Here is a 12,277-nt window from a genome sequence, read left to right as displayed (position 1 = left end):
GCCTCTCCTGATATGTTTTATGCTGTAGACCCCCCACCATTATTGTGACCACCTTTGCACCCGTTGTATTATATCTATGTCTTTTTGTAGATGGTAAAAACAGAGCAAGACGCCCTGGACAAAGATCAGAAAAAGGAGGCTGAGTCTATCTTCAAGCAGGTTAACCCAGACAGTGGTGCTAGTTTCGTGGAGGGTACGTAGGAGAAAGTGGGCACTGGAAACGTGGCTGGGGTCATTGGGAGAGAATTCATCTGGGACCAATCAGCTGCTGAAAGCTGAAACAGAACGCTGATGCTCTTCAGGGTGATGGCGGTCAGAAAATTAGTAGGAATTCTTCATTTTCCATGTGTGAACAGCCCCTAAGGGCCTTATCCCAGCAGACGCTCCGGTTTTGACCATTTAACCCCCATATAGGGACCTTTTGGAGCACAGACTTACATTTTTGGTTTCTGGAAGCCATGTCCTATTTGCAGAGCCTCTGAAGAGCCAGTAAAGTGGGATTCCCTATGGAGTGACCCTATTTAAAAAAAAAAAAAATCTTAAAGAATTTATCAAGGATGTATTGAGCATTTCCCAGATGTTAATGCGCTAGGGTTGGGGTTGTATTCTGGGGTCTTTCTCCCATAATCTCTAAATATGGGATATAACCTGATAGACACTTGCACCACCGTTAACCCCTTGTCCTTCCTTCTCTAGCCAGTTTTGCCCTTAAAGTGACAATTTTGGTTTTGTTTTTGTCCTTGTTGCATTGCACTGTATTTTTTTTTCCGGCGCTCTAGCCATAGGAAGACTTGTTTTTTACAGATGAGATGCGTTTTCTAATGACACCGTTTTGGGCTGCCTATACGTTCTTGACTACATTCTTTCTGAGGGAGAAAAAAAAACATCAATTCTGGCAATGCTTTTTAACATTTTTTTAAAAAATTTCTCGAAGCTGTTTTTCCAGTGATACCTCATTTATACATTTTCTCTGCATTTGTAATTGTTGGAAAACAGAAACCTATTTTGTGAAAAAAAAGCAATTGTTTTTGCATCACCGTCTTCACTTTCTGTTTTCTCTCTATGGAACTGACTTAGGACTTATTTGGCCCCATTATTGGTTATAAGTCACTGTTTGATCACTACTTATGACGTTTTTTTTATTTATTTATTTTTTATTTATTTTTTTTTTACAATATTCACCATTCCATTCAAATATTGTTTTTGTTTAATTTCAGGTTGTTATGAATTTTTAAATCACTTTTTTAAAATTAATTTAGGGTTCCGATCTGGGGTTCATTTTTTGTCTACCCCATATCTTTTTTATCTACCCCATACATATACTTATGTAGCTAACAGTGTGTGGGGTACCATGCATTTTTTTCCACCCTGACTCCCCCTCTGCTGTATTGTGCTGCAGCCAGGGGTATATTCAGTCAGGACCCCAAGAGGAGACGGGCACATCAGTGGGGACCACAGTGTAGAGTGGGAGACAGACGGACAGCAGAGCTGTATGAAATAACTGACTATGTTATTACAACATCCCCTTCACTCCCTGTACTAGTGAATGTCCGTTACTATGAAGCATTTTTTTTAATTTTTTTATGTAGATTGTGAGCCCACATAGAGCTCACAATGTACATTTTTCCCTATCAGTATATCTTTTTGGAATATGGGATGGAAATCCATGCAAACACGGGGAGAACATACAAACTCCTTGCAGATGGATTTTTGCCCTTGGTGGGATTTGAACACCAGAACTCCAGCGCTGCAAGGCTGCAGTGCTAACCACTGAGCCACCGTGTGGCCCCTCTATGAAGCATTTTTTTACACCTGCCTAAAACATTTACATAGAACTGTATATACAGATCTTTGTGGAGGATTTACAGGTGACTTGTGCACAACTCCATCATGAACGATGTCTGCACATACAGATAAATGGATGTTACTTATAGAAAACACGTATGATAGAAAATCTCACATATTGTATGTTCTTATTACAGATGACGATTTTAAATACTTTTGCCATCTGATGAGTCTGGCCTTGTGGAATCTCTATGAGAGAAGCAAGCTGATGTACGAAGTATATGAGCGAGCAAGGAGCACGAAGACCTCAAAAGAGCATTTTGTGGACAGACATCGCCTTGACCTGATCAGAGGGGTGACTCTGGTGGATCCGATCCTGGATGATCTCTATCAGAGGAAGCTGCTGATACGTGAGGCCTATGACAGAGTGCGCAGCCTGAAGACCTCTCAGGAGAAGATGCGGGAGCTCCTCAATTACTCTCAATCCTGGGGAAATGAGGACAAGGATCATCTCCTGGAATCACTGACAAGACATAATCCGCTGCTCATCATTAATCTGCTAGGTAATTAAAGGGACTGTCCCACCATTAAAGAGAACCTGTCACCAGGTGACAGTAAAAAAATTTGTAATATACTTTAACCCTTTCCCAACATATCGAGTCTTTAACCCCTTCACGCATTCTCATGTACATGTACGTGAGAGAGATCGCACAGTCTCAGAGCCCATGCGATCACCATGTGAGCCCGGCTGTATCCGACAGTCAGGCTCCCGCTGCAACAGCGGGGACCGTTATTACACCGATCCCCACTGTTTAACTAGTAAGATGATATGATCAATAGAGATTGCAGCATCTTAAGGGTTTGTCAGTGACAATGAATGCTGCCGGCGGCATCAGGAGTGGGTGTTAGCTGTAACTTACAGCTAACATTCTGCTCCTTAACCCCCCATCCGAGCTCTGCTCCGATTGGGGGATTTAACCCCTTGGATGTCTCTGTCAAACATGACAGCGGCATCCAATGAGTTCTGTCTGTTGCTGCCAGCACACACACACACACACACACACACCCTCCCACAGCGAGATGGGGGGTACCAACAGCTAGAATTTGCAGCCTAGGGTCTGGCCAGTGACCCCAGGCTGCTAAGACCTCCTGTTACCTGTTGATCTTACCTTGCAATGGAGGAAGTGAGCCTATGCGTACAAGTGTATAGTACTGCGAGTCTAGTATAGAACCAACAATCCTCTCTGATTGCTGGTTCTAGTGTCCTTATCGGACAAAGAAAGAATGTTAAATAAATAGTAATAATAATAATCATAATAATAATAAAATGTGTGAAAAAAAATTATATAGTTATAAAGCCCCAAAAATTCAGTTTTCTTATAAAAAATGCATTATATAAAAAAAAAAAAAACACTAAATATTAATAAAAAAAAAATACATGTTTGGTATCACCGCTTCTGTAACAACCTGTACAATAGAACTGAAACAATATTTAACCTTCATGGTGAACGACAGGAAGAAAAAAAAACGGAAAAAAACACCAGAAATAAAGGTTTTTGCACATTTTGCCTTACAAAAAAATGCTGTAAAAGTGATCAAAAATTCATATATACCCCCAAAACAGTACTAATGAAAAGCACAGGTTGTCCCGCAAAAAATAAGCCCTCAACCAACTTTGAAAACAGAAAAATAAAAACGTTACACATCTCGGAAGATGGCGATGCAAAAAACATTGATTTATGTCACCAAATGTGTTTTTCTTCTGCAGAATTACTAACGCATAAAAAAATAATATAAATGAAGTATCGCTGTAACTGTACCGACCCGCAGAATAAAGGTCACATGTTACTTATACTGTACGCTGCATGGCAAAAAAAATTAAAAGGTAAAAAGCAATGCCAGAATTTCTGGGGGGTTTTTAATCCACCAAGAAAGAGTTAATAAAATGTATTCTATAAGTTGTAGGCACGCAAAAATGGTGTCATTACAAAATATATCTCATCTTGCAAAAAACAAAACCTTATATGGCCACATCACCAGAAAATTAAGAAAAATATAACATCTAGCAATATGAAGACAAAAAAACCCCCAAAAATCACTAAATCATTAGAACACAATTGGCTGCGGCAGGAAGCGAATATATAAGTGGTATATCGGGGGAACCCCAGATTTAGAAGGAAAATATATCAGAAGTGACCCCCCCCTTCCTGTTTATAGGAGTTACTGGGACATAGTAGGGAATTTGGTGTTTGCAATTTCCTCCGCACTGCTTATATATTCCCTCTTCACCGTCCGCTGTGCAGTGACGTCTGGGATACTAATACTCACTATACTACCCGATAAATTCTTTGAGGGGTGCAGTTTTCAAAATGTCACTCTTTGGGAATTCCACTTTTCTGGTACCTTACAGGCTCATGACAAACATGACATGGCGTCCAGATACCAAACCCTTAATCTGCTCTCCAAAAGCCTCATCGCGCTCCTTCCCTTCTGTTCCCTTATGTGCCCAAACAGCAGTTTATACCCACATATGGCATTAAGTACATTATCCTGGGTACATCAGTGTCAGACATGTGGGCATACACTGCCGTTTTCGCACATAACAGGGCGCAGATGTGAAGGAGCCCTATGTGCTTTCGGACATTTGAAGATACCCTAAAATTGCCCCGACAGAATGTGGTCACTTTTTGGGGAATTCCAATTTACTGACACCTGCAGGATCTGTAAAAACTACATGGTGCCCAGAAAGTCCCGTTAAATCTTTATCCGAAAACTAAAAAGCGCAGTCCTCCTTCCCTTCTGAGCCCTACTTTGTACCCAAACAGCAGTTTACACCCACATATATAATTTTTTTGTACCCGGGATAACCCACTTAATAGTTTTAGGAGTGCATGTCTCTGATGACACAAAGTGGGTGCAACGTATTGGGCACCAAAATGGCCAATCCGTTTTGAAAATTGCCATTTTTTCCAAATTTCTATCAAATTTCCTATTTTTTTTTTTTTATAAATAAACACAAAAATATTTGTGTTTTCCACTAACATGAAGTATAATGTGCCACGAGAAAACAAATCTCAAAATCGCTTATGTAAGTTAAAGCGTTATTGCCATATAAAGTGACACATGTCAGTTTTGAAAAATTAGGCCTGGTCCTTAAGGCACATTTAGGCCTGATCCTGAAGGGGTTAAACATGACAGCTGCTCAGGACCTACGTGGCTACCATAGTCACCGTGCCTCTGCTGTATTTTGCAGGTCAGACTCTGCAGCAATTCTGTAATCAGTGCCTACACTGATTGTGAGCACTAGCCCTATAGATGCCAATGGCACCACCATTTTGGCTAGGGTCTCGATCCTTTGTAATGAGATCTGGGGGCGGTGATCCATTGCCTAGACAGTTTGGAGCCTATTGAAGGCCAAGCAGCCTGTAATAGAAGTATAGGAGTTTAAAAGTAATATATATATATATATATATATATATACACAAAATAAAAAAAGAAACAAAAATTAACCTCACCCCCCTCCAGATTACACATAAGAATAAACAAATATATATATATATATATATATATATATATATATATAACATATACAAGTGCATCTCAATAATTAGAATATCATCAAAAAGATATTAATTCATATTATATTATATTACCGTATATACTCGAGTATAAGCCGACCCGAATATAAGCCGAGGCCCCTAATTTTACCACAAATTGACTCGAGTATAAGCCTAGGGGAGGAAATCCACCATTACAGATATAAAGTCTGGTCATGTACATTACAGCTCAGTAACTCCATGTGCCTCATAGTAATAGCAGTTAACCCCATCATGTCCCTCACATTAACCCCCTGTGTGCCTTAAGAGTTACTGATATGTGGGACATATGGAGGTAATAATTAGGTATCTTTATAATTAAGGCCCTTCATTAGTACCCTCATATGTCTCACATATTAGTAACCCTTATATGGGGGACACAGAGGTTAATATGAGGGACATGATGGGGTTAACTGCTATTAATGTGAGGCACATGGAGTTACTAAAACTAAATTAATAACCCCAAATCCCTGACATTAATAGGCAGAGTAATAGGCCCAGTAGGTACCTGTGTATTAACTCAACTTTCCATTACTATACTTGGATACAGCGCTGTGTGAACAGCCGCTTCTTTAGTAATGACTTTTTGTGGCTTCTCCTCCTTGTGGAGTGTCAGTGACGGCTTTGTGGACATCTGTCACGTCAGCAGTCTTCCCCATGATTGTGTCACCTACTGAACCAGACTAAGGGACCTTTATAAACACTCAGGAAGTCTTTGTGGCTGTTTTTGGGTTAATTATTCTAATTTTCTGAGATAATGACTTTTGGGTTTTCCTTGGCTGTAACAAATAATCCTCAACATTATCAGAAAGAAACACTTGAACAAGTTCTCTCTGCTTATAATGACTCAATGCATACCTCCCAACCGTCCCGTTTTCCGCGGCACATTCACGATTCCGGTGACATGTCCCGCGGTCCCGGTTGGAGGGAGGTATGCCCCGATTTCAACTCAGATCCTCGTCCAGAGGACGCAGATCTGAGTTGAACACATACGCGGCTGAAGCAAGCCGCCGGCCGCCGCCGGCTACTGGCTTGTAGACGTGATGTGATGACGTCACATCGCGTCTACAACTGTGTGCCAGTGAGAGAGAGAGGCGCGCAGAGAGCAGCGGGGGAACGAGGAGAAGGTAAGTTTAATGTGGAGGTGGAACGTGAAACTGGGGGCAGATGAAGGAGAGGACGGCATGACACTGGGGGCAGAGATGTGGGGACATGAACCTGGGGGCAGAGATGGAGAGGACATGAATCTGGGGGCAGACATGGGGGGACATGAATCTGGGGGAAGAGATGGGGGACATGAATCTGGGGGAAGAGATGGGGGACATGAATCTGGGGGCAGAGATGGGGTGGCATGAATCTGGAGGCAGAGATGGGGGACATGAATCTGGGGGCAGAGATGGAGTGGACATGAATCTGGGGGCAGAGATGGAGGGGACATGAATCTGGGGACAGAGATGGGGGGGGACATGAATCGGGGGCAGAGATATGGGGACATGAATCTGGGGGCAGAGATGGGGGGACATGAATCTGGGGGCAGAGATGGGGGGGACATGAATCTGGGGGCAGAGATGGGGGGACATGAATCTAGGGGCAGAGATGGAGGGGACATGAATCTGGGGGCAGAGACGGAGGGCACATGAATCTGGGGGCAAAGATGGAGGAGACATGAATCTGGGGGCAGAGATGGAGGGGACATGAATCTGGGGGCAGAGATGGAGGGGACATGAATCTGGGGGCAGAGATGGAGGGGACATGAATCTGGGGGCAGAGATGGAGGGGACATGAATCTGGGGGCAGAGATGGGAGATCATGAATCTGAGGGCAGAGATGGGGGGACATGATTCTGGGGCAGAGATGGGGGGACATGAATCTGGGGGCAGAGATGGGGGACATGAATCTGGGGGCAGAGATGGGGGGACATGAATCTGGGGGCAGAGATGGAGGGGCATGAATCTGGAGGCAGAGATGGAGAGGACATGAATCTGGGGGCAGACATGGGGGGACATGAATCTGGGGGAAGAGATGGGGGACATTAATCTGGGGGCAGAGATGGAGGGGCGTGAATCTGGAGGAAGAGATGGGGGACGTGAATCTGGGGGCAGAGATGGAGGGGACATGAATCTGGGGGCAGAGATGGAGGGGACATGAATCTGGGGACAGAGATGGGGGGACATGAATCGGGGGCAGAGATGGGGGGACATGATTCTGGGGCAGAGATGGGGGGACATGAATCTGGGGGCAGAGATGGGGGACATGAATCTGGGGGCAAAGATGGAGGGGACATGAATCTGGGGCAGAGATGGGGGGACATGAATCTGGGGGCAGAGATGGGGGGACATGATTCTGGGGCAGAGATGGGGGGGCATGAATCTGGGGGCAGAGATGGGGGACATGAATCTGGGGGCAGAGATGTGGGGACATGAATCTGGGGGCAGAGATGGAGGGGACATGAATCTGGGGCAGAGATGGGGGGACATGAATCTGGGGGCAGAGATGGGGGGACATGATTCTGGGGCAAAGATGGGGGGACATGAATCTGGGGGCAGAGATGGGGGACATGAATCTGGGGGCAGAGATGGGGGGACATGAATCTGGGGGCAGAGATGGAGGGGGGACATGAAACTGGGGGCACACATGCGCACCGCACATTTTGTCCCTCTTTCGGTTCTTCAAAAGTTGGGAGGTATGCTCAATGTAATATGTGTGTTTCACTTTTTCAATCAAATTACTAAAAAAAAAAAAAAACTTTTTGATGATCTAATTTATTGAGATTCTCTTGTAGATCATTGTGGAAGGTTTACAGGTGACTGGTGCACAACTCCATCCTGACCAATGTCTGCACATACAGATAGATGGAGGCTGCTTATAGAAAACACGTATGATAGAAAATCTCACATGTTGTTTGTTCTTATTACAGTTGATGACACTGTTGAAGACCTGTTCAATATGATCTCATATAATTTCTATCAGATAATACACAAATTATATGAGCAAAGGAGCAGCACGAAGATGTCGAAGGAGCATTTTGTGGACGGACATCGCGTTGACCTGATCAGACGGGTGACTTTGGTGGATCCGATCCTGGATGATCTCTATCAGAGGAAGCTGCTGATACGTGAGGCCTATGACAGAGTGCGCAGCCTGAAGACCTCTCAGGAGAAGATGCGGGAGCTCCTCAGTTATGTTGAATCCTGGGGAAATGAAGACAAGGATCAGTTCCTGGAATCTCTGAGAAGACATAATCCGCTGCTCATCAACACTCTGGAAGGTAGTTAAAGGGACTGTCCTGCCATTAAAGAGAACCCGTCACCACGAAAGTGCAATGCTATCAGCAGGTAGTATATTATAGAGCAGGAGGAGCAGAGCAGATGGATTTATAGTTTTATGGCAAAAAGGTTCAATATAACTTGACATGTATTTGTGTTGTTTTTATGCTTAGGAGTTATCGAGTCTAGGGGAGGTCCTATCAGTGACTGACAGCCTTCCATCTGTGACCGGGCATACAGAGAAAGCTGTCAGTCACTGTTAGCACCGCCCCCTGGACTCCATTACACCTTCTAAGCATAGAAAGAACAGACAAATAGATGGATAAATGTCATTGTTGTGATAGAAGTTATACTGAATCCTCCCCCATAATACTACACATCAATCTGCTCAGCTCCCCCTGCTCTATAACTTGCCGCCTGCAGATTAAACTGCATTTTCATGGTGACAGGTTCCCTTTAAAGATTTACCATTTTTATTTATGTCACAAATCAATACTACAGGTGACAGTAAAAAAATTGTAATATACTTTAACCCTTTTCCAACATATCAAGTTTTTAACCATGAGAGTTGCTCAGGACCTAAGTGGCTACCATATCACCGTGCCTCTGCTGTATCCCTAAGGGGATATCTACTTGTTAATTCCCCATCTTGTGCTGCTGTTGGGCATAGGGAGAATGGAGGATTATATAGATAATCTGTTTTCCCTTAGCCCAAACAGCAGCACAAGGCTCCCTCCCTGTATTGATGGTGATTGATGTATGTTTATATTGCCTATGTATTTTTATACTTTTTGACTAACACGAGGGGGAAGGAGGTCTCTCTGGCCTCTTATAGGGGGGGAAAAGCTTGTTAGCTAATTAAACTTCCATCTGTCCTAACAGTACACAGGGGCAGGACTACTCCATCTTGTGCTGCTGTTTGGGCTAAGGGAAAACAGAATATCTACAGTATATAATCCTCCATTCTTCTCCTACCTTTAGTTGTCTTCTCCGCACTGTCGTTCGGTAGAAATCCCGGTTTTCTTTGGTATGCAAATGAGTTATCTCGCAGCACTGGGGGCGTCCCCAATGCTGCAAGAGAAATCTCCAGCACGTCTTCTTCTGGCACTGGGAGTCAAACTTCTACGCATGAGCAGTCGGCTCTTCCATCAGGCCTCGGGCAGAGCCAACTGCACATGCCCGCGGCCATTTTTTTGTGGCCGCTTACCCCAGCTTACTATGTAAGCAACCACAAGAAAATGGCCGCTTACACCAGTTTACTGTGTAATTTGCTACAGGAAAATGGCCGCAGGAATGCGCAGTCAGCTCTGCCCGAGACCCGACGACAGAGCCGACTGCACATGCCTGGATGTTCAAAGCCAGTGTCCGAAGAAGACGCAGCGAGAGGCTATTCCAGGCGAAGATGGAGGTGATGCAGGAGATTTCTTGCAGCATTGGGGAGAGAAAGGGCATTCCTATGTGTTAGGGAGAAAAAATTGAATTTTAATGATTGAATCCCTTTAAATTTATGTAGCTAACAGTGTGTGGGGTACCAAGTATTTTTCCACCCTGACTCCCCCTCTGCTGTATTGTGCTGCAGCCAGGGATGGATTCAGTCAGGACCCCAAGAGGAGACGGCACATCAGTGGGGACCACAGTGTAGAGCGGGAGACAGACGGACAGCAGAGCTGTATAAAATAACCGACTATGTTATTACAACGTCCCCTTCACTCCCTGTACTAGTGACTGTCCGTTACTTTGAAGCATTTTTTCACACCTGCCTAAAACATTTACACAGAACTGTATATACAGATCTTTGTGGAGGATTTACAGGTGACTTGTGCACAACTCCATCATGAACGATGTCTGCACATACAGATAAATTGATGTTACTTATAAAAAACACGTATGATAGAAAATCTCACGTGTTGTATGTTCTTATTACAGTTGACAATTTTGAATACTCTTTACATCTGATGAATCTGGTCTTGTGGAATCACTTTGAGAGAAGCATGCTGATGTACGAAGTATATGAGCAAGCAAGGAGCACGAAGACCTCAAAAGAGCATTTTGTGGACAGACATCTGGTTGACCTGATGAGACGGGTGACTCTGGTGGATCCGATCCTGGATGATCTCTATCAGAGGAAGCTGCTGATACGTGAGGCCTATAACAGACTGCGCAGCCTGAAGACCTCTCAGGAGAAGATGCGGGACAAGGATCAGCTCCTGGAATCTCTGAGAAGACATAATCCGCTGCTCATCATGTCTCTGGAAGGTACGTAAAGGGACTGTCCCACCATTAAAGAGAACCGGTCACCATGAAAATGCAATAGCAGGCAGTATCTTATAGAGCAGGAGGAGCCGAGCAGATTGACTTATACTTTTATGGCAAGAGATTCAGTATAACTTGACATGTATTTGTGTCGTTTTTATGCTTAGGAGTTATTGAGTCTGGGGGAGGTCCTATCAGTGATGGTTCTTCCCACCGCACTTTAGTGATGCGGATACGGCCCGTGGGGCCTTAGCCTAAGGAACCTTTAAAGACGCTCAGGAAATCTTTGCAGCTGTTTTGGGTTAATTATTCTAATTTTCTGAGATAATGACTTTTGGGTTTTCCTTGGCTGTAACAAATAATCCTCAACATGAACAGAAAGAAACACTTGAAAAAGTTACCTCTGTTTGTAATGACTCAATTACTAAAAAAAACTTTTGGATGATCTAATTTATTGAGATTCTCTTGTAGATCATTGTGGAAGGTTTACAGGTGACTGGTGCACAACTCCATCCTGACCGATGTCTGCACATACAGATAGATAAAGGCTGCTTATAAAAAACACGTATGATAGAAAATCTCACATGTTCTATGTTCTTATTACAGCTCACAAGATTGTTGAAGACCTGTTCAATATGATGACTCCGATCTCATATCAATTCTATCAGCTGATACACAAATTATATGAGCGAGGGAGCAGCACGAAGATGTCGAAGGAGCATTTTGTGGACAAACATCGCGTTGACCTGATCAGACGGGTGACTTTGGTGGATCCGATCCTGGATGATCTCTATCAGAGGAAGCTGCTGATACGTGAGGCCTATGACAGAGTGCGCAGCCTGAAGACCTCTCAGGAGAAGATGCGGGAGCTCCTCAGTTACGTTGAATCCTGGGGAAATGAAGACAAGGATCATCTCCTGGAATCTCTGAGGAAACATCACTCACCACTCATGAGGAGACTGGAAGGAGCTTAAAGGGATTGTCCCACCATCAAACTTTTTTGAGCTTAATATACATCCTGTACACCACGGCAGAACTAGCAGGCCTGAAACAGACAAAGCCCAAGAGACCGACTAACAAACAGTCTCACAAATGGTTTGACAGCGACTGCAAGGCTCTACGCCGTTCTCTAAGGGCAGCCTCCAACCAGAAACACAGAGACCCCAACAACAGAGAGTCGAGGGAAGCCTACAACAATCTATGCAAGCAATACAAGGGCACCCTCAGAGAGAAGAAACAGAGGTACCTCTCCCACAAAATAGAGCAACTAGAGGACTCCCTCCAGGACAGCTCATTCTGGGAGACCTGGCACCACATGGGCACAAAGCCCAAGAAAAACTCTCTCCACATCCAAAATGGCAATATCTGGCTCAACTA

At 44.1% G+C, this 12,277-nt stretch overlaps 1 protein-coding gene across 1 annotated transcript in view; it reads left to right on the top strand.

The window, feature by feature from the left end:
* Positions 1-11,950, top strand: part of LOC142194011 (uncharacterized) — a 33,585-nt gene extending 21,635 nt beyond the window's left edge. Inside the window, exons 2-6 of the mRNA XM_075263039.1 lie at positions 91-193; positions 1,983-2,348; positions 8,299-8,649; positions 10,574-10,903; positions 11,507-11,950. Of these exons, the coding sequence (XP_075119140.1) occupies positions 91-193; positions 1,983-2,348; positions 8,299-8,649; positions 10,574-10,903; positions 11,507-11,874 (1,518 nt within the window). The 3' untranslated portion in view covers positions 11,875-11,950. The remainder of the gene's footprint in view (positions 1-90; positions 194-1,982; positions 2,349-8,298; positions 8,650-10,573; positions 10,904-11,506) is intronic.
* Positions 11,951-12,277: the final 327 nt, after the last annotated feature.

This window comes from Leptodactylus fuscus, chromosome 2 (assembly GCF_031893055.1).
Source record: "Leptodactylus fuscus isolate aLepFus1 chromosome 2, aLepFus1.hap2, whole genome shotgun sequence".
NCBI lineage: Eukaryota > Metazoa > Chordata > Amphibia > Anura > Leptodactylidae > Leptodactylus > Leptodactylus fuscus.
The sequence above is the reverse complement of the archived record's forward strand: the minus strand, read 5'-3'. Positions and strand labels throughout refer to the sequence as shown.